This window comes from Petaurus breviceps, unplaced genomic scaffold, assembly GCF_028583685.1.
Source record: "Petaurus breviceps papuanus isolate PSGF00001 unplaced genomic scaffold, PetGlider_PUasm1.0 90881, whole genome shotgun sequence".
NCBI classification, from domain to species: Eukaryota; Metazoa; Chordata; class Mammalia; order Diprotodontia; family Petauridae; genus Petaurus; species Petaurus breviceps.
In genome coordinates, this window is record NW_027187369.1 from 14,382,274 (window position 1) to 14,404,988 (window position 22,715).

The 22,715-nt window shown below is 42.2% G+C and overlaps 1 protein-coding gene across 4 annotated transcripts in view; it reads right to left on the reverse strand.

Annotated features, from left to right (window-relative positions):
• The window catches only part of FGF13 (fibroblast growth factor 13), a 520,706-nt gene that overhangs the window by 219,975 nt on the left and 278,016 nt on the right, over nt 1–22,715 (reverse strand). For all 4 annotated transcript variants that reach the window (XM_069074163.1, XM_069074160.1, XM_069074159.1 and 1 more), the window contains one exon: nt 975–1,142. In XM_069074163.1, coding sequence (XP_068930264.1) covers nt 975–1,104 — 130 coding nt within the window. In that variant the 5' untranslated portion in view covers nt 1,105–1,142. The remainder of the gene's footprint in view (nt 1–974; nt 1,143–22,715) is intronic.

Below are 22,715 nucleotides of genomic sequence, written 5' to 3' on the forward strand. Positions count from 1 at the left end.
GAATCCCAATTATGTGACCAGAACAATAACTGAGAATATAAACTAACGCAGTAACCATTCATGCAATCAAAGATACAGTGGCAATCAATGGACATGGAACTTTTGTTTCCTCCCACAGTATCAACCTAGAAAGTGCATACATAGCATCTTTCATTAAAGTTAACATCAAGGCCACTTCCAATTGCATATTTATTAGGCTACATGATGTCATGCCCCCCCCCAAGTTGAGTTTGGGATGCTGAAATGGATATAGGTGGTCAATGTTTATTGTGCTTTCTTTGTGAAGTCATTCAAAATATGTGAATGAGAGCTTTGAGAGAAAACTGGAAGTTATGGAGTACATCATTTCATTCAAATCTCAGTTTAATTTGTGGCAAGAAGAATTGTACAAACCTGTCTTTGAAGCTGAAAAGGAAAACATTCTATGCATCATTTCCTAAAGGCATGCATTTCATTTTCTCAAATATGACTAGTCGTGCATGACATAGACTGTCTTTTCCCACTCCCCACTGCCACAAAAAGCAGAGAAGAGTTGGAAAATGTGGAGCAATCTTTGCATTCTTGTTTAAGGGCCATCTATGGCCTGATTGCCACTTGGGGAATGCGAGGGGATGGAACCAGCACGGGGCTGATGGTAGCTAATGTAGCAAAGCAACGTTGGCAGCCAACAAGGGACAGCATCATGATGGGGGCAAGGGGAACCTGAAAACATTTTTAGGGGGAAAGCAGCAGTGCAATCTCGCCAGTGGCAGTCGGCAACGATCCGTATTGTACAGTGTCCCAAGGGACACTGTATAACACTGGCACAGGCAAGCAGGGGCAGCACGGAGTGTGCTTGGCCTCCTGTGTCAGAGATGCTAGGCTGACTGACACGGCCAAAAGAAACCACACAGCACACTGCACGTTAGAAATGAAGGAGAAAGAAAGGAGAGCGAGAGAAAACAAACAAAAACACCGATCCGGCGTGCACAAACCTTCGGGCTCTGTGTTCTCTTTGAGGTGCACTTGCTTCAGTGGGCAGCAGAAGATTTCGTGACACTTAGCACGAAAGGGGGACTCTTTTTTCTTTAATTCCGCTGATTGGATGGAATCTTGCCGTAACATAATATATTCCTGTGTGCCAGGGGTAGCGTCATCCAGCGCTGCGGTCACCACATAACAAAATGAACTCAAGTTAGAGCTTCTCAAAAGTAGCCATCAACTTATAGCAACCCTATTCCCGTGGAAGAAAATCAAATAACATTTCTAAGAGTCCAAAAAACATCAACTGGGTTCATGAACTTTTTCTAAAGTGACTTCGTTGACAACATTGCTGCCTAGAGGATAAGTACTTGGCAAATCATACTGTTATTGCAGATTCAATGAAAATATTATCATATTATGCTGTGCCAAGAAGCAGGGCTGACTATAAAAACACACCATGGAGTTGCTGCTTGTATTAAAGGAAGGTTAAGCATAGATATTCTAGGTAGAACTGGCTAAAGGCCATCAATTATCAGCAAATTAGGGGAATGTGCCTGTGATTACATGTCTGTGCTCAATCTACTGGTTTAACTCTTGGCTGCTGGCCCAGATGAAGGACTCCTAGCACATCCTAAACACTTCCTGCTGAGCTTGACAAAGTGACCAATTGGACTTGGGTTTACTCTTTGGCTCTCAAGGGGAACTGAGAGTTATCTCAAATATCTTAATGTACTAAGGCTTCCAAATTGGGTCAGCAACTGGCATTTAAATAAAGTTGCCATTGGGTTAAAAACATAAATATCAATCAAGGCACAGTGTACTTATTTCTTGAGCTACTGGGCATTTTGTTTTACCAAATAGGTCAGTGATACACCCTCTCCTCCCCTTCCCCCCTACATCTCCTTCTGTCTCTGTGCACACATATATTTAGCATTCACATCTTGTAATGTTCACGTATTCTTTCTCCCTTCTGAACAAAGAGCCACCCCACTATGGCATTCTCACACTTTCTAACCACCCACCCACCCAAGTCATTACCAGTTTGACCTTTATTGGACAAAACACAGAAACAAAACCAAAAAACAAACAGAGGACTGACCACATTACTGAATGATTATTTTTCATTCTTTCCACAATTAGGCCATCCCATCTTCCCTGTGAGTCAGTGTCTTTGTATCTATGATTAATGAGCTGTTGACTCATAGTACACCCCCAAATGTCTAAACTCCACATGGATTCCTCGGGAGAGATACCAATGGCAAACTCGTTATGGTAAGAATAATTCTGAAGTGTTCTCAAGAACAGCCTGAGGTTTTAATGCCAGAGAACTGGATATTCCCGTGATTGGCAACAACATTTTGCGACTGGGTGAAAGATCATAGAGTGGGATCTTAATGAGTTTCATGGACTTTCTTTCACTTTGGGAAAAAGTTGGATACAAAATAAAAATCCCTTTTGCATGAGTATTATGAGTTCAAAACGAGTCGTTGATAGATTGCCCCCATTCAGAACTGTTGTCTTCTTTATGAGTCATTAAATTATGCAGGAAGGTGATGAATATTTTAGTCAATTTCACCATCAGTAATCAAAAATATTATGTTGCCCCAGCACGGTAGCTTGATTCAGCAGAGAGTTTCTTTCATCTCCTAGGAATATGATGATAATAACATCTCAGGGCCCCATTTGTGGATACAGTTCTTTGTTGGAAACATTCCAAAGCATGTGGAATTATTTCCCATTATAAACAGATATTTATGATAGTACAGACACCAAACTTTAGCATAACAGCTCAAAAGACATTTTGGATTTGCCCTTCCAAAATATCCTAGGAAACTTAGCAAATTTGGAAATCTAGAAAGTGAACCATCCATAAAGGATGACCACTATTGCATTCCAATTGAAGGTCTCATTTAGTTCACCATGCACTGCCATATTGATAACATAAGATAAGATGGAAGGGCAATGAAGAAAGAACAGGTTTGGATAACACAAAGGGAATTTGTTCTCCTGAAATTTCTGATAAGTATCAGAAATCTGATCTCCTCTCTTGTTTTATGGCTGCAATAATGACGTCACAAATAGGCATTTTTCAAAATTAATGCCTGACTGAAGGAAAGAGCTTTGGCTGTATCGCCAGCCAGCCGTTTCTCCAGCTAGTCATCAATCCCCAGAAAAGCCCTAAGCTGCCATCGTTTGGGCTTAATTAGATACAGTGGGTTATCTGAAACACACCACTGTATTATAGTGAAAAGGATGTTATGACCGATCCAAGAGCCAAGACAAAAATATATCGTGATAGAGGGAAGCAAAGAGGTCACTGAAATCTAAGGCAGCTGCTTCCCACAAAGCTTCCCCTTTTTTTGTTTTTCATTTTTTTTCTCCAGATTGAATTCAGCTAGTGCCAAAGGTGTCTCACTTCTTTAATGAGGGCTTTAACGAGTCATCTGTTTGAGCAATAAGCATGGACTCGGGAGATTGCCTTGGGAATCTGGGAGTTAATGGCCAAGCTTTGCGACTTTGGCTGGGCCTCCATTAGAACTACTTGTCAATTCCAACCTCGGAGTCCATCAAACCAGTAGCTTGGTATTGCATCCACAGAGCGACTGATTGAATTGATGACTTTTCACCCGGTTGTTTTAGCAACATGGACAGTTGCATTGTCTCACAGAATGAGAGGTTAGAATGGATAAAGGATGAGGAAGAATTCAGAAAATGTATTCATTCCAAAGCCTTCCAATATTAATGAGGTGTCTTCATGGGCCTGCTATAAACAGCAGAGGCAAAGGGGAGTTGTACCCTGGCGAGAAAGGGAGTATATGTTCTTATGCCCAAGCAGTGGGAAATAGATCACATTGCTTAGTGGTTATGGAAGGGAAACAGAGACTGCTGGAAAAGGAATCCACCTCTTGCAACAGGATTGGAAAAAGGGTTTTCCTCTCTTTACCTTGTCACCATGTTTTCTGCCTCCTACTTCAATTTCATTTATTTTCTCTTCTCTAACTTCTGGCACAACCCCCATGAAGGTGCCCAGGAAGTTGTCAGATAATGAATACAACTGGTTTTACCTTGTGAAACAAACAAAAGAAATCCCTCCCTCCCCAAAACCCAAGCACCTGTGAAATGAGGGCTGCAAACACAAGTACAAGCACAAACACAGAAGGGCATAGATTAAGGACAGAGGCATCTGGTGTCCTCCTACACAGACTTTGGGTGAGGCAGAAGGAAGGCAAGAATAAGTGCTCTGTCCCAATCACAGTGGAAAGATAAAAATCCAGTTAGCGAGACAGAGAGCAGACAGAAAGGGTCTTTCTGCTGGATAGAATGTCTCCTCAGTGAAGAACAATAACTATATCCAATGGGAGGAGATGACATCAAGGTGGAGGGCTAAACCAGCCAACCAGAAAAATAAGAGGTAAGGGGAAGCAAAAAAAAAAAAAACAGTCAAAGATTCCCTCTGAAGCCTGAAGAATTTTCAGTCTTTTGCTAGGTTAGGCAAGCTAGACTTGCTCACCCAGTAACTGATGGGCTAGGGCAGGTAGTTCTCTCTGTCCACCATATCCTTCAGAATGATCAGTAGCTGTATTATCACTTGCAGCTGCAAAAGGTACTCTCCACTGGCCCCTGGTCACCCAGGCAAAATGCTGATGAGTGGTAGTATTGGGCTTCACAAATGGAATGTTCCTAGGACTGGACAAACCAGGGACTCTCTCCTGAATGACTGGGGCTTCATCCCTGATTGTCCACTCGTATGAACCAGTGTGGATATGGGAGAAGTTGTTCATTCCCCTGTAGGTCTGGGGAGAGCGGCTCCTGAGAGATGAGGAATCCCAGGAAACTTATTTGTCCCCACCTATTTGTGGGCAGCAGGAAGCAATGGCTTTAGCAGATTGTGAAGTGGAGCTACTATTTATGAAGCCTATTTCCAGTCTAAGCTAATAGCTCAGGACTCTGACTCATGCTATCAAACCTGGAAGAATTAAGGCCCGTAGAGTCTCCTGCATTTTTCCATTTCTTGTCTCTTTGGTCTTGATTCTGACATCTTTTTCCTCTTCCATTGGCATGACAATATTTAGCCAAAGTTTAGTGGAAGCAAGAGGTCACCTTTGTTTGGTAAGGGACGTCCACATAGACACTTCTTCCCATATCAACAGGTCAGCAGTGAGCTCCACTCTCCAGAGCAGGAGAGAAAACATAACTATTGATTTCCCATACTGAATACAGCCAATGGGGCATGTGAAAGAAAGCAGAGTTATTCCTTAGGGTTACACGTGGCCAAGTCTTGGCTCACCATTGAGAGAGGGAGCCAACTGGATCAGTGTGGGCAGCTCACCTAACCCAAGGGCTAGACTCAGAATCAGGAAGATACACACATATACATACACATACATACACACATACACACACACACACACACACACACACGCACAAATACCCCATACTCTAACAGAACTAACATAAAAAAATACTGAAGGGGGAGGTAGTGGGACACAGAACTTTGGGATTACTTCATAAAGAAAGCATTGCCTTCACAATGATGGTTAAAGTCTCCTTGTACATAAAACCTTCCTGATACCGGCCGCAATGGTGATCTAGCATCTTCTTTCTGAAATTCCATGGAACGGCTTAGCTCTCATTGTTTTCACACAAACATTAGGCTTCTTTGTAAACTTTTTCCCCACCCACCTCTACCCCAATTCCCCCCACTAGGTGGTAGGCACCACATGGGTCAGAACACTGTTTTATTACTTGTGACAACACAGAGCTTTGTACATAGCAAACTATGGGAGGGCTGGGGTGAAGAGAGTGATTTGTGGCCTTAGAAGAACATGGCAGAGGGGATACGCTTCTCTGACCTTATTAGTGCTGATGGAGATAACCACATTCAATGTTGTAAGCTACCAAGGTTATGGAGAAGACTACTTGGAAAACCATCCAAAAGAAGATCAATTCAAGGAACTGGGGACATGAGAGTTATCTTCAACTATTTAAAGGTTTGCCATGTGAAAGAGGACTAAGATTTGTTTGCCCTTTTTTTCCCTAAATCTGGCTCCAGACTGAAGATCCAGAAGCCATGTAGGAAAGATACAGTGAGGCAAGTTTCAATTAGATGTAAAAAAAAACCAACCCACTACCAACATCTTAATAATGAGAGTGATCTCCACGTGGAATGGGTCAGCTACTTAGTTTGGCATCTAAAGCTTATCATAATGTGGCTCCTTCCTACTTTGCCTCTTCTCCATAGGCTCTATGATGCATCCATACTGACATACTTGTCTTCCTTTGAATACAGCACCACATCTCCCATCTCTAGGCTGTTGCTTGATATTGCTGCAAGCCTGGAATACTCTACTGCCTCATCTCTGTCTCTCAGTTTCCCTGACTTCCTTCAAGATTCAACTCAAATCCAACTTTCTTCAGAAAGCATTTCTCAGTCCTCTTAACTGCGGACACCTTCCTCTCTCTGAATGCCTTCCATCTACTCTGTATGTATATCTAGTTGTTTACATACTGTCTACCCAGTTTGATCATAAGCTCCTTGAGGGCAAGGACTATATTATGACATTTCTTTTAAAAAAAACTTATTTATTTATTTTTAGTTTTCAACATTCATTTCCATGAGATTTTGAGTTACAATTTTTCTCCCCATCTTTCCCCTACCCCCATCCCCAAAATAGCAAGCCTACTGAATACCCCTTCCCCCAATATGTTCTCTTCTATCTTCCCCCATCACCCCCATAACTTTCTAGTAGGGCAAGATGGATTTCTGTACCCCAGTGCCTGTATATCTTGTTCCCCAGTTGCATGTAAAAAACAATTTTTTAATATTTGTTTTTAAAACTTTGAGTTCCAGGTTTTTTCCCTTCTTTCCTCTTCACCTGCCCCCACTGAGAAGATAAGCAGTTCAATATAGGTTGTACATGTGTAGTTACCCAAATCATTTCCATAGTAGTTATATTGTGAAAGACTAACTATATTTCCCTCCATCCTATCCAACCCCACACTTATTATATTTTCTCCTTTTCAAAAATGTTTGCTTCTAACTACCCTCTCCCCAAATCTGCCCTCCTTTCTATCATCCTCCCTCTTATCCCCTACCCTCCTATTTTCCTGTAGGGTAAGATACCCAATTGAGTGTGTATGTTATTCTCTCCTTGAGCCAAATTCAATGAGAATCATCCCATTCCCTTTCACCTTCCTGCTCTTCCCCTCCATTGTAACAGTTTTCTCTTGCCTCTTTTATAAGAGATAATTTACCCTAATCTATCACTCCCTTTCTTCTTCTACCAATAAATTCCTCTCTCGCCTCTTTATTTTATTTTTTAGATATCATACCCTCATCTTCAACTCATTCTGTGCCCTCTATGTATACATGAACATACATATGCCCACACTCACATATATACACTCACATATATATTTATATACACATACTCCCTCCTACACATATGTGTGTGTGTGTGTGTATACACACACATACATATACATATACATATACATATATATTCTCTTCAACTATCCTCATGCTGAGGAAAGTCTTATAACTTACAATTATTGTCTTTCCATGTAGGAATGTAAATAGTTCAACTTTAATAAGTTCTTTATGATTTCTTTTTCCTATGCATCTTCTCATGCTTCTCTTGCTTCTTGTATTTGAAAGTCAAATTTTCTGTTCAGCTCTGGTGTTTTTATCAAGAATAATTGAAAATCCTCTATTTCATTGAATGACCATATTTTCCGCTGTAGCATTATACTCAGTTTTTCTGGGTAGGTGATTATTAGTTTTAGTCCTAGCTCCTTTGACCTCCGGAATATCATATTCCAAGCCCTTTGATCCTTTAATGTAGAAGCTTTTAGGTCTTGTGTTATCCTGATTGTGTTTCCACAGTACTCACATTGTTTCTTCCTGGCTACTTGCAGTATTTTCTCCTTGGACTGGGAACTCTGGGATTTGGATATAATTTTCCTAGCAGTTTTCATTATGGGATCTTTTTCAAGAGGCAATTGGTGAATTCTTTCAATTTCTATTTTGCCCTCTGGTTCTAGAATGTTAGGGTGATTTTGCTTGATAATTTCTTGAAATATGGTGTCTAGTCTCTTTTTGGATCATGGCTTTAAGGTAGTGTGATAATTTTAAAATGATCTCTCCTGGATCTATTTTCCAGGTCAGTGGTTTTTCCAATGAGATACTTCACATTGTTTAGATTTCTCTTATAGTATATCTTCATTTCTCCTAAAGTCATTAGTTTCCAATTGTTCCAATCTAATTTTGAAGGAGTTATTCTCTTCAGTGAGGTTTTGAAATTCCTTTTCCATATGGCAAATTTGGCTTTTTAAGGCATTCTTCTCCTCACTGGCTTTTTGGAACTCTTTTGCCATTTCAGTTAGTTTATTTTTTAAGGTGTTATTTTCTTCAGGATTTTTTGGGGTCTCCTTTAGCAGGCTGTTGAATCACTTTTCATGATTCTCTTGCATCATTCTCATTTATTTTCCCAATTTTTCCTCCACTTCTCTTACTTGATTTTCAAAATTCTCCTTGAGCTCCTCCATGGCCTGCAACCAATTCACATTTCTCTTAGAGGCTTTTGATGCAGGAGTTTTGACTTCATTGTCTTCCTCCCACTCCATGCCTTGATTCTTTTTGTCCCCAAAAAAGGATTCAATGGTGGTCTGTTTGTGCTTCCTCTGCTTGCTTATATTGCTAGCCAATTACTTAATGTTTGAGCTCTTTGCCACAGTAGAACTCTGTTTCCAGAATGGAGAGAGCTTTGTCCCAAATTGCTGTGGTTTTCATAACTGCTGGAGGGTGCTCTCTCTACAGCCCCCACAATTTCTGGCACACTGGCCACACACCCCAGGACCACCACCCAAGACTGTGATCCAGATCCAAGCAGGTTAAAGCAAGAGTGATTACCTTCTGAATGGTCACTTAGTCCCCCTACAATCTGCAGTCCAGGAGCTCCTGAGGTAGCCACATGGAGTAGCCACCGAGCCTCCACCACTTCTCACCCCATGGGCAGGGTCCAGACCATGCTCTTCTGTCCCCCCTGTTCCAACAGAGTTCCACACTGACGTTTTACTTTGTCTTTGGTGTTTATGGGTTGAGAAGTCTAGAAATTGCCACAGTTGCTGGTGATTCACTCTCCTCAAGTCTGCTCTGGCCACTTCTGGTTGGGGCCACCCTGGGGCCTGAACCACATGGCTCACATGGGACTGTGTGCAGCTCCCAGCTTGGTAGGATAGACCCTTCCTGCCCACCTGCCAGGCTGCCTTCAATGGGAGATTTGTTTTTCTCTGTCACTTTGTGGGTTCTATAGTTCTAAAGTTTGTTTAGAGTCATTTTTTTACATATATTGGAAGCGATTGGAGTTGGACCCCATGCCAAGTTTGTGCTTCTACTCCACCATCTTGGCTCCACCCCCATGACATTTCTTTGTATGACTGGCATACATTAAGTGCTTAATAAGTGCTTGCTGAGTATCTTGGGATGTAAGTGGCTTTCCCCTATCTGGTGCATTCTCCAGGTCAAAGCTGGATGACCATTTGGCTAGGATCTTGTAGAAAGGATTTCCATTTGGATACAGGTTGTATTGGATGGTTCAAGAGGTCCAGTGGTATGGTGGAGCCAGCTTTAAACAACTCAAGAGAAAGCCGACTGTTACAAGTTTTAGCTTGAGCATGTACACCCTGGAAATCACCAAACACTAAAAATCAGGGCTTTCTTTGTTCTTTTGTTTATTGCCAAGATCTATGAAAGTGAGGGAGGAAAGTTTTAACATAGATGAAACTGAAAAATATGTGATGCATGCATATTTGGGGGGGAGCTGATGTTAAAGAATTACTAGAACACTCCTGCTGAGGTCCCTTCCAAATCTGTGATTCCATAACTAGAATTCAGTTAAAACATTAATCTCTAATGAAACCTTTAATAGAAAATTGGTGGAAGGAAGTTCAATATCATTTATCTTTTAAATCCATAAGGAAATGTTTTATGGAAGACAACGTTACCCCATTAAGCATCATTTAAAAATAAAACAAGCAGGACAGATTCACTCCTACTGTTACAGTGAAAATTCCTATGAAGTAGCTAAGTGTCTGCAAATCTGACATGTCAGTGATATCATCCATTTCAAATGCCTGGTAAGAGAGGCAACTGATGTTTCACAGAAGCTTTAAAATTCCCAAGGTGTTTTCTGCCCATAATTTCATTTGAGCCTCCCAAACTTCTGCATTGTAGGTGCTGTAGACTTGATAATCTCCCATTAGCATCTGAAATATACAGGCTCAGAAAGATGAAGTGATTCACTCAGGGGTGTACAGATGGTGTCTGAGGTGAGAACTGAAGTCAGGTCTTCATGCCTCCTGAGTCCAGCACTCTGGACCTCCACAAGAGGCCAACACTGTAGAATGCAGTAAAGGATATACTAAGATGCAAAAATGCTGAGTCCCCTGACTGGCGGCTAGGTGGCGTAGTGGTCAAAGTACCAAGCACTGAGTCAGGAAGACCTCAGTTCAGCCTCAGACACTTACCGGCAGTCAATTGACTCATGAGGGATTCATTTCACTCAACTGCACCAGGCAGCAAGTTGGGAGGTTAAAACACCAAACACCACTGAGATAACCTGCAAAGTCCCTGAAAGTCTTGGGTTTCTTGAGACCTTGAAGTTACCTCAGTTACCCTTCCTAGGACAATTCTGCCAACACAGTGAATGGAAAGCAATGGCCTAAAGCCAGGTAATTCCTAAGACTGAAAGGCCCATTAAAAGGCAGGCCTTCTGTCCTCCAAGCCCAGGGACTTCTGCCTCCACATCTTGGACCTCTACCTTTCTTTCACGCCTAATATCCCATCGGGTCTTGCGGAGCCTTCCTTCCTTCCACTTTACCTGGCCTTCACCCTCACTAGGCCCTTACCGCCCCCTATGTAGATTACTTCCAGAAGCCTTTTCTGCAGATTCTCTCCTATTTATTCTGTTCACTTGTCCGCATTCTGTCTCCCCATTAGACTGTGAGCAGGGACTATCTTTTGCCCTTCTTTGTATCTCCAGTGCTTAGCCCAGAGCAGACGCTTAATAAATACTTGCTGACTGATCACTATCCATCAGCCTCCAAATCACTTTCTATGTCTCCAGTGTCTCTCCGATCTGTTCCAAATAGCACCAGGCCATCTTTCTAAAGGGCCAGCTAGGTGGCTGCAATTGGATAGAGTACTGGTCGTGGAGTCAGGAACACTGATCTTCCTGAGTTCCAATCCAACCTCACTTAGTAGCTGTGTGACCCTGGGCAAGTCACTTCACCCTGTTTGCCTCAGCTTCATCAGATGTAAAATGAGGTGGAGAAGGAAATGACAAACCACTCTAGGATCTCTGCCAAGAAAACTCCAAATGGGGTCACAAAGAAACAGACATGACTGAAACAACCAAAACCATAACAAACAGTATCTTCCTAAAGCACCATTTACAGCTTGGCCCTAGCTTACACTCATAACATCCTTAACTGCCCACAGGAAAAAAAAACTACGAACTCTTAAGAAGATATTGTTGGCCCTCCAAAATGTAGCTTTAATCCACTGTTCCAGTCCTTTTCCTATCAGCTCTGGACCAATAGGTGTCTCTGTTTTCCCTTCAAAGCTCCACTATCTTCAGGCATTGTGCAATGTGACAATATTGCTTCTTCTGCCTAGTATGTATCGCCTAAAATATTCCTCTCCAGAAATCCAAATGCAACTTCTGCTTCAAGTCCTGCTTCAACTCTTCCTACTGCCTTAAGCTTCCTGAGACTCCTAGAGCCCATAGTGACCTTGCTCTCACCTGAGCTCATAGCCAATGCTATACGTAATTACTTGGTCCAGAGGAGACATCTGTTAAATGTGTAACAGAGGAAAGAATGAGTGGGCAAATGAATGGACCTGAAGGTGGTACAGGAAAAGAGAGATGATATGGGAGATGAGAATGAGTAATGACTTTGGGGTCAAAAATATGAGTTTGCATTTCCTGCTATATGGTGACTGTGTTTCCTTGGGGAAGGCTCCAAACTACTCTGGGCACTTCGAATATAGTGGAAGAAGTCAGAAAGATTTGGGTTCAAATTGCTGCCTCAGATAGCTTATTGTGTGACTTTGGAAACCTCTCAGCCTTAGTTATCTTATCTGTAAAATGGGATCTGTAAAATAGCACCTACTGCCCAGGGTTGTTGTGAGGATGGAATGAGGTAACATACATAATGTGAAAACCTTACAGCTTTTTAAAATGTGAGGTATTATTATTGTTTGGGGGATTCTTTGTAACCTGGACTGTGATTTCAGGAAACTCCTCCAACCAAAGGAAATCAAGCACCTACCCTGCAACTCATGATCACAACAAGTCTTCCCAATCCCAAAGCCAGCTCTCTAGCCTCTTTAATAATATTTTTTAATTATCTGTAAAACTTTTTAATAATCTGTAAAATGCAGATCCAAATGTTTGTTCTCCTACTTCAGAAATGAGTGCAGGGCATGGGCCTGCTGTGCCAGGTGGATCTCAGTAATGCTCACCAGGCTGAGGTTCTGTACATCAGGAGATAATGGAGGCAAGAGGACTACCATTGAAATGTCAGCTCCTGTGATTATTATGATTTTGCAGTGTGTTCCCGATAAGTGGTATGGGCTCCCTCCATCCCTGCAGCTGGGTAATTGGGGGCAAAGTGACCCAGAAGGAAACATTGTTTTCTATTGATTTCCTTCCTGCTCATTGGGTGGAAGCTCCCTGTTTTCTTTAAGTATTTTGCTCATTAGAAGAGTAGAAGTTTCCCTAAGCACATTCATTACAGTGTGGGTGGGAGAGGGGGTGACTTGCATACTGGGGATATGGTTTGAGGGGGGCGTAGCCTCACTTCTGGCCACAGTGTCCCAGAAATGATGCTATTACCCATTATCAAGGATTACTTGACCTCTTACCAGCTTGACTCCACTGTGATTGCTTTTTCATGAAATTTTCCTTCTTGACCCAAATGTAATTAATGAGCTCAAAAGCATCTTTTCAGCAAGCTCAAGCAATGATTTCCAAATTGATTCCCTTGGGTCAGGCTGCTCCGACCTGGGCCAGGGGCAACAACCAGACAGACAGGCAGGCAACAGTCATCTCTCTGAGTTTTATTACTACTCTTAATATAGCTTCAGTAAGACAGCTCCAATGACATCATAGCAACTCAGAGAAACATCTTTAAAACTTACTCAACCTTTGATCGTAAACTTCCCCTGGGCCTCCTTGCAAACTAAATTGCTAGCTCTTCCTCTGTAAAGCTTTTCTATTTTTTTAGGTCACCACATCTCAAGGAACAGAGCTTGATTTGGCAACACGCTCACCAAACTTCTCAGGGACCAGTGCACCCTCCCCATGCCAAATCACTGGATCTTCACCCTCCAGAGTCTCTCTCCTGAGGGCCTTCCCTACATTTCTCCATGAACACACAGGACCAAAATGTTCCAGAAGAGCTGTCCACTAGCACCCTCTCCTTCCTGCTATCTCAGTTTTTATTTCCTGTCAAGAAAAAAGATTCTAATTTCAGACCAGGTGGGCCAGAGAGACCCAGGAAGCAAGAGGACTCCAAGAGGTCTGGTACTCCAAAGAAGTTGGGAGCTGGAGTAATTGGATCTAAAGTTACTGGTAGCATGTATTTCTATGTAATGATTTTTCTTTGTAATTCTACATAGTTTACTTTATGCAGTAAAATATATTATTCTGAGAAGGGGTTTATAGGCTTCACTAAGTTGACAAAGGAAGCCATGATACAAAAAAGCTAAGAACCTCCACTACAGACCAACCTTCTAATTTGAAAAAGGGGGAAACTTCAGCCCACACAAAGGAAAGGTCTTGTTCAAGGTCACATAATTAAACAGAAGACAAATATGAACCCAAGTTTTCTGATTCCCAGTCAACTGGGCTGCTTTCAGCAAATTCAACTAGATGGCAGCCCATACAGAATCCAAAAACAATGAAGGACTCATGTCCCAGGGCCTTACTCACTTATTCTCTTCAAACCAGCTAGTTTGTCTTCTTCTCTCTTCCTTCTTTCCTTTCTCTCAATAGTCAATCACAAGACACACCAGAGCTCTTCACAAGGAAGTTATTTTTATCTAATTACAGCATTTTAGTAGTCGATATGGAAGCACAAATCATTTTCTGATATGAGGCTGCCTCAAAGTGGGGCTGGGGTGGGGGAAGAAGAGGAGGAGAGGCTGACAGGCAACATACAATCCTTTCAGAAAAATCAGCAATGTGGGCATTTCCCCCAAAATAGCCCAAAGAGGTCAGAATGCACTGACAAAGTAAAGCCCTACAAAAGGAGAGAATATTGAAAATGTTCCTAAAACATTTTCAAGGGAGGCAGTGATGCAAAGTGGTTAGAGTCCTAGATATGGCATCAGGAAGACGTGACTTCTAATCCAGCCTCTGTCACTCGCTAGTCGTGTGCCTCTAGGCAAGCTAATGAACGCCTTTGAGCCTCAATTGTCTCCTCTGAAAAATGGGGACAATAATACAGTCACTGTTAGAACTGAAGGAAATAACGTACATCAGCATTATTGGGAGGCATTGTCATCAGCATCATTCACACTGCCTACTTGGACCAAGCCCTGTGATTTCATCATGTGACCCAGCACTTGGAGAGCTGGCCCAGAGTCCTCCAGGCAGTATGTAACAGACCTGATGGGAACCTGGGTCTTCCCAACTTCAAGACCAGCTCTCTCATCTGCTTCACCATGTTGTCTGTCATCCTACTGTCACTGTCATCACATTCTTCTAATCATCGTTTTTTGTCAGCATTGTTATTGTCATCATGGTTTGTTAAAATCAGTATAATGGAAGGGGCACTAACTGAAGTCAGAAGATATGGGTTCAAATCCCAACTCTGGGAACTTACTAAAGCAATCTATTTGCCATCCCTAGGCCTCTTCCACCCCTTGATCTAGGATCCTAAGTCTCCTCACCTCCCTGGACCTCAGTTTCCTCCCTGTGTATAGTGAGGGCACAACTCTCTATCTCAGCTCCTCTGATGCTACAAAATGATGCCAACTCACACTTCCATACCACTTTAAGCACTCTCTTTAAAACAGTCCTCTAAGATAGAGAATACCAAGTGCTATCCCCATTTTACCAATGAGAACACCAAAGCTCAAAGGGGGAGATAATCAGCAAAGGCAGCTGGCAGGTCAGTAGATAGAGTGCTGGGGCTGGAGCCAAGAAGATCCAAGTTCAAATGTGGCCTCAGGTACTTACTAGCTGAGTGACCGTGGATAAGTCAATTAACCTCTGTTTGCCTTGGTTTCCCCATCTGTAAAATGGGGCTAATAATAATAGCACTTACCTTGCAGGGTTGTTGTAAAGCTCAAATGAAATATATTTGTAAATTGTTTGGCACATGGTGGGTGCTTTTATAAACACTTCTTTCCAAGGTTGCACAACTGATATGTGGCAGACCTGGGACTCAAGACCAGGTCTCCAGGCCTTTTGATGATGATGATGATGACTGCTGCTGCTAATGCTAGTAGAGAATCAAGAATCCTCAGTAACATTTCTAAAGCCCTTTAATATTGACAGAAAACTGTCATTATATCAACCCTAGGGGGCAGGAAGTAGAGCTATTATTACCTCCTTCCTACCCCATATCCACATTTTACTTAGAATGAAACTGGGACTCATGGGGGTTCTTAAGTTGTCCATCTACTGGCCCAAACCCAGAATGGGAGCCAAGACTCCAACTTGAGTCTCTCCCTATGCTAAGACCTTCAAAGTTCATTCCACTACACAGCCCTAAAAGCAAGGCCCCCTTACATCCTGGGCTTCAAGAACAAGCAGCCCTTTCAGAAAAGGGTGTGAGCATTCCTACCCAGTGGGACCATCGCTGCAGAGAATACAGATGGAAGCTTCCATGCCAGCTTCAAGCCTACTCCAAATTTGGGCGGGAGGAATTTCGCAGCAAATGGTATTTGAGTTTGTTTACTCTTGGCAGCTGTTTCTGTTTAAGAGAAAAGCAGGATGATTATTTTAAAAAGCCTGGAGCCATCAACTGTCCTTAAAATACCATTTAATGATTTAGGTGTAAATGAATCATAACCACTTGGATTAAACTTCCCCGTGTTCCCTCCAAACCCAGCTGGTTAAATGAGGTTGGAGGACGAGGCTTTCCAAGATGAGGACCATGGCCATTAAGCATCTGTCATTCAGGATGAATGGAGGGACTATGATTTTGCCCCACTTTCAAATTCTAAAAAATCTAACAGGCTGGAACACTTGGTAACCCTTAATGTGTTATACTTCTATGAGTAGCCATCATTATTTCCACAATATTGTTATGAGTAGGTCTTATCATTTTCATAACATTATTTCATTAAATTATTATTATTTTCATTGCATAATCAGTTATTCCATTCATCATCACCTGTTTCATGAGTGTCTATGACCAAAAGATTTACTGTCTAGCAATCAGCACAGTGCTCGAGCTGGGTTAGCCTGCAGCTGCCATGTAGTCCATTTGGACTCGGCTCCAAGCCTGTCCAGCTTGCTAGGAACAGATAGATCTGGGACTCCTTCTACTAGCTTTGCCCTTGAAAAAACAGCTTCACCATCACCTCAGGATGAGCCCCCATGGGGCAGGAGAAAGAATTCCAGATGAAGAATCAAAGGCTCTTAGTTCAAATTCTGTCCCTTCCAGTTATTATCCATGTGATCTTGAACAAGTCACTTCTCTGTGGGCCTCAACTGATTCATCTGTAAAATGAGAGAACCAGCCTAGATCACATCTGTGGTTCCTTCCTGTATTAGATCTATAATCTCATGTGTTTTCCTGGATGTGTCACCTATGTCTCTGGGACTCAGTTTACTTTTCAGTAAAATGAAAGAATTGCTCAAATGGCCTCTGAGGTCCCTTTCTGTTCTACATCTATAATTCTATGTGTGTCCCTGGACAAGTTACTTTAACCTCTCTGGGCCTGAGTTTTCTCCTATATAAAATGATGGGGGTTAGATATGGTCTTTGAGGCCCCTTCCAGAGCTCTAGATCTATGATATGTGTGTATGACCTTGTACAAGCCTCTTCACTTCCCTGTGGCTCAGTTTCCTCATCTACTAAAAGAGGGCAATAGACTTGATGACTTCTAGGCATTCTAAATCATAAATCTAAGATCTATGAAGATAACAAACCACTTCTCCTCCCTGGATATCATTAGCCTCCTCTGTAAAATCAGAAGGGTGGACCAAATGGCTTCCAAGGTCTCTTCTAGTTCTACATCATCAATAATAAACATTCATTAAGCACCTACTATGTGTCAGGCACTATACTAAGTTCTAGGGATACAAAAAGGCACCAAAGACAGCCCCTGCCCTCAAGGGGCTCACAGTCTATTCAAGAAAGGACCTTTTCAGAGGTTCAAATTGATGGTCCTACAAAGCACATAAAAAGGAATGTGGAGAGTAGCAGGTAAATACTTAATATAAATACTGTTTGATGGGATGTCTGGGGAAGGGGAGGAGACAGATCAGATGGCTCTGCAGACTCTGGTGTTCTGAGGCGGCTGGGGCCTTTCCTTCGGGAGGGAGGTCAGTACTTCCTGGAGTGTCCAAGCAAGTTATTGCTGGTCACGGCATTGGAGGAATCCAGCATGCTGGAGATGATATACACTTTCAGCCCCTCTGCCAACAGAGCTGTTATATGCCACAATATGGTTTTGGATTCTCTGGCATTTTGGGCATGACTAAGATGCTGTATTGGGTCTTTTCCATGTCCAGATCCTTTTCAATGGTGAATGAATGATAAAGTATTGGATATTCTCCCTGATGATGAAGCTATGTCATCACCAATACAAATAGGTGCTACCATACACCTCATTTCCCAGTAATAAGAACTACCATTTAAATTTTTAAAAAATTAATTGATGTTTTCCTTTTTCAACATTGGCACTTCACAATAAATAATCGACTCCTCTACCCTCCACACACACAAACACCTTTGATGAAGGTGTTTCATATAGGACACTGCCATTAGAGTACATGTTTGCTGAGCAAATGAAGGGTCCAAGAAATCTCCACAAGTCAATCCAAAAAAACAAAACTACTCATATATTTATTTGCTTTTGTGGATTAGGGTTTTTTTTTAGGTTTGCAAAGAGGGACAACTTATTATTTAGTTATACTAAGCTATGCATTTCCAGACTTGGGTATAACTGCTTATACCTTTGGATTTCATTTTACCAATATAAACCAGATGTATATATAAACCACATATATAGCCGAAGACTGGCCACGGCTTGATTGAAAATCAGCATTCTTTTTGCAATCCAATCCCCTGAACCTCTGTCATTCATATTTTTCTTCCTAAAATCAATCAATCTCTCCTTATGTCTCTGTATGCTTCTCATCAAACATATCAGAAAAACCAAAGGTAGCACTCAGGATCAAAGGTTTAGTCTCCTGAAAACAATTAGATGATGCTCTAGTGTTTCCCTCCAAGATTGGAGGTGCCCGGAAACCCGGAATCAATGTACTTGCCCCTTGACTGGTGACCTCAGCCCACTTCTCATCAATCTCAGCAACCATGAGCCTCCATCCCATTCCAGCCAAAATGGGAGGCAGATAGAAAAAGTAATGAGGGGAAAACAAGGCAGCGGGCCAAGGGAGATGAATGAGAGCTGACTTGCGCCCCTCCACCCCCCACAGCAGATGGAAGGAGCGACTGCTCCTTTAATTTAATAACCCTTACCATGCCCTGCCAAGGACAAATCACATTCTGCTGACTGATGTTCTCAGAGCCTCTGAGGAGCCTCTGATAACAGCCTTATTTGCTGAGGGGAGGAATTATGCAGGGCAATTATTTGTCTTCATTTTCTTCTCAAAACGAAGAGAAGGGGTAGGGGCTAGATATAAGGCAACAAATGGCCAGAGAATGGGGCTGAACCCACACAGCATTTGCTTTTGTGGAAAAAGTCTTCATTCTAGGGCAAGTCCATCCTTACTAGGGGCAGTTCAAGATGGTCAAATATGATGGCCCCACCCGTGTTAATGGACACTCACAATGACATGACCCAGATGAACAGAGTGATTTGGATAAAAGGGAAACATAGCCACTCTGGAGCCACTGGCTGGCACACTTAAGACTGGCGCCACCAGTCAGAGGAGATTCGTGGTGGCAGCTGCTGAATTTGCAAAATACAGTGGTATGGCTGGGCAGTACCAGAGAAAATGGCAAAATGCCCCCTTCCTCAGCTTACCAGGCATGGGAGTTCTCTTTAGATTAGAGGTTCTTAAACCTGTAGTTCACTGACTACCAAGAGAATTGTGGGCAGATTCCAAGAGGTCCTTGAAAGAGGATGATAAAAATACATCTTCGTTTCAATACAATGAGTTTCCTTGGTAATCAGATGCCTTTACAAAGATGATTCTGAGAAGGGAACCATAAACTTCACCTGACTACCTAAGGGGTCTACGACATAAACAAAGTTAAAAACCACTTCACTTCTTTCTGCCTCAGTTTCCTTATCTATCAGATGAGAGGGTTTGGTAACATGACTTCTAATGTCCTCCAAGTTCTAAATCTCTGAACCTATAATGCTATGAACTAAAGGACCTGGGAGGTTCCTTGTAACATCACCACTATGTAGTAAGCTGCCCTCATGTGCTGGAGGGTCCCAATATCTATCCCTGTACTTCAAAACCAAGGCTCCAGAGAATAGGATGGGCCACATGGGATCTGCCCCAATGACTAAATTCTTTCCATTTTATTGGGAACTTTGTTTTCCATAGTGAGAATGAACCCCAGAGATCTGACAGCAACATGTGTTCCACTCTTTCTCCCTTTCTAACCTACTTCAGTTGGATTTCTGAATGAACTGGCTTTTTATTAGAGTTCTGTTCAAAAGTATTCTCCTTTCCCTTAGCTCTCTCCTCAAAGTCACAGCATGGGCCATATACCCCAGCCTCATGCCTTCTACAATCCAGATGCTCTTTCCAAGGAAGGTATTGTCATCTATTCTGGATCTCCTCTGAAAGTCCTCCATGATTTTCTTGTTAGGACCTCTTCTAATCTCTCTTCCTCAATTGATGATGAGTGTTTTTGTTCTACTCTTGGGTTCGACCCATAAGAGACAAGGAGAAGTATTGGCCCTAGTGAGTCACCAAAAATCCCCAGCTGATGCCTAGGGCTCTCATTTTAAAATCAAGTATCCTACCAGGCAAGTCACCCTGTTTATTGAGAACAACCTCTGAAGTCCTCCCCAGACTTATGGGGAACTAGTTAATTCTCCAAAGCAACCTGAGAGTTATGCAGGGTGCCCATAGCATCTCATTTTAGAGTTCGTGATTATCAGGCCTTAACAAGCTTCAGTAACTGCTTAAGGCTCCATGCTATGTCATGAGAAGGGCTGCTTGATACCCAGTTTTTCCCTTTATCCATTGGACCATCTACTCGAAAACTGGGAGAAATGAGAAGTAGTGGCCCTTCTCTGGGAAACTATTTTTATTCTGTCAGAGGATGAAAGAGAAGACTGGCAGTGACTGAAAGGTACTATTCACCTCAAATATTGAATATGTATTGATTTCACATGTATAATGGTTATCATATTGCTTGCTTTCTTGATGGGTGGGGGAGAGGTTAAAGGGAAAGAGAGAATTTAGAACTCAAAATTTTAAAATGAATGTTAAAAATAAATATTGGATGCATAGTTCAATTTAAGTACATCCATTGGACATTTCTTGCTTACTACTTTTAAGGTACTCTTCTAAACCCTTGGGGGGGATATTGACTTATTTCCATGGTCCTTCAAAGGATGACAATGAACTTATATCATAAAAGTATTGGAAAAAAAGTAGTGCAAACATTGGAATCCTCAAGGGTGCCTCCAAGACAAAAAAATGCTTGACCCAAGGTCTCAGAGTAATAAGTATTTGAACTGGGACTCCAACCTGCATCATCCTGATGCCAAGTCTAGGACTTCATGTGTAAGACTGTCAATCTGTATGGAAAAAATGGGCACAGAACTATGTGAAATACAAATGAGGAGATAATAAATGCCCAACAGAGGTGCTAGTAAAGGGTTCTGAGAGATCTGATAGATAATACCTCAGTCTTAGCTGTAAGGAACCAGGGAGAACGAATCAGTGAAAGCACCATGACAGATGTGTCTCTTGAATTAGGCCTTGAAGATTAAGTCATCTAACAGGTGAAGATGGGGAGGTTAGAACATTCCAGCTGCTGGCTAGAATGGGTAAGTGGGTAAGTACAGAGTATGTTGGTGAGATAAGTTCTCTAATTCAGTGAACATAGAGTCTGTGGAAGCAACAAATGGAAGATGAATCCAGAAAGGTAGGGTAGTCTAAATCAGAAGTGTCAAACAGTCTGCATTTGGGCCACATGCAATCCACACCACTCCCTAGTGTATCCTTAACCCAATTAAAATGTGAATGGTTAGTATTTATGAAAATAAATAAAAATACAGCAGAACATAGATAATCTTAGTAGGTGGTTTTCTATATTAACATACAGCCCCACAGGAATTTTTATGTATGGTTTAGTGGAGCCTGTTTCTATTTGAGTTTGACCTCACTGGTCTAGATCCACTTTAAGTGATGTGGAGAAGGAAAGGAGGACATAAGAATGAGGATACAGATAGGAGTGTGATGGTAAATGTTTAACAACTGACTCTCTGAAATAATGTATACATGATACACTTTTAATCTTAATCTGCATTACTAACATTTTCTCAATCACTTTCTTAACAATCAAACAATAAACCAAGCACTGATTTCCAAAGCTTAAATGATCAGCCTGAAAATTTAATAATCAGCTTGCAGGTTTGAGCACATTTCTGGCTACAGATGAATGAGAATGCCCTCTGGCATCAGCCATCCCAGGTCATAACTCTCCTTTAAGAGACATGCTCCTCAGGCAGACTTTTGTATGGAAAAGACAAAGACCTCAAAATTTAAGCCTTGTGTGATGGGCCCTATAATAGAATGGGAGAAATAACACAAGTATTCTTTCCTTGAAAAGGAAAAGGTTTGCTTCTACCCTGCTTGATATCTGCATCTCCTGGCTTGGCAAGGAGGGTCTAGCCCTGGAACTACACTGATCCCAGATGGCAAGCTGGACTGAGAGAACAACATCAATCCCCAGTATGCAGTAGGACAAACCAGCTGTGGACTTGGGTCTGCCGTACGTGGCCATGTTCATTTAAAAGCTGGAGGCAGGTGTTCACTGTGCAGCTGACAGCAGGCAGAGCCCAGAAAGTTAGCACCAAGGCTACCAGGATCTGAATCCAAAGGGAAATGTTCAGTAACAAAGAGGACAATGCCTAATGAGGAGAAACCATGAGGGACAGCAGCGAGAAGTGGATGGGGAGTCAGAGGACCACGGTCTGAATCCCCCACACTGCCACTTGTGACCTGGATGATGTGAAGCAGGACATCTCAAATGTCTGGACCTCAGTTTCCTCATCAGCAAAACAACTAAATGGGGCCAGTCCTTCCCAGTCTCAAGTCCTTCCCAGCTCCCAAACCTATAAATTCAGGGGAACATGTTTATGAAGGAGACCCACTCTATTATGTGGATGCCCATATACATCTGCCAAGCTAGGTTCTACTGAGACTGGCAGCTATAAATAAAGTAGAATAAGAAGAGATCGGCCTTGTCCTTGGTGAGAGACAGAAACCCCCCCCCCAAAGGAACACTTAGTGAACTTAGCATAAGCTATGGCTACTAAGCAAGGTCAACTAGAGATCCCAACACAAATA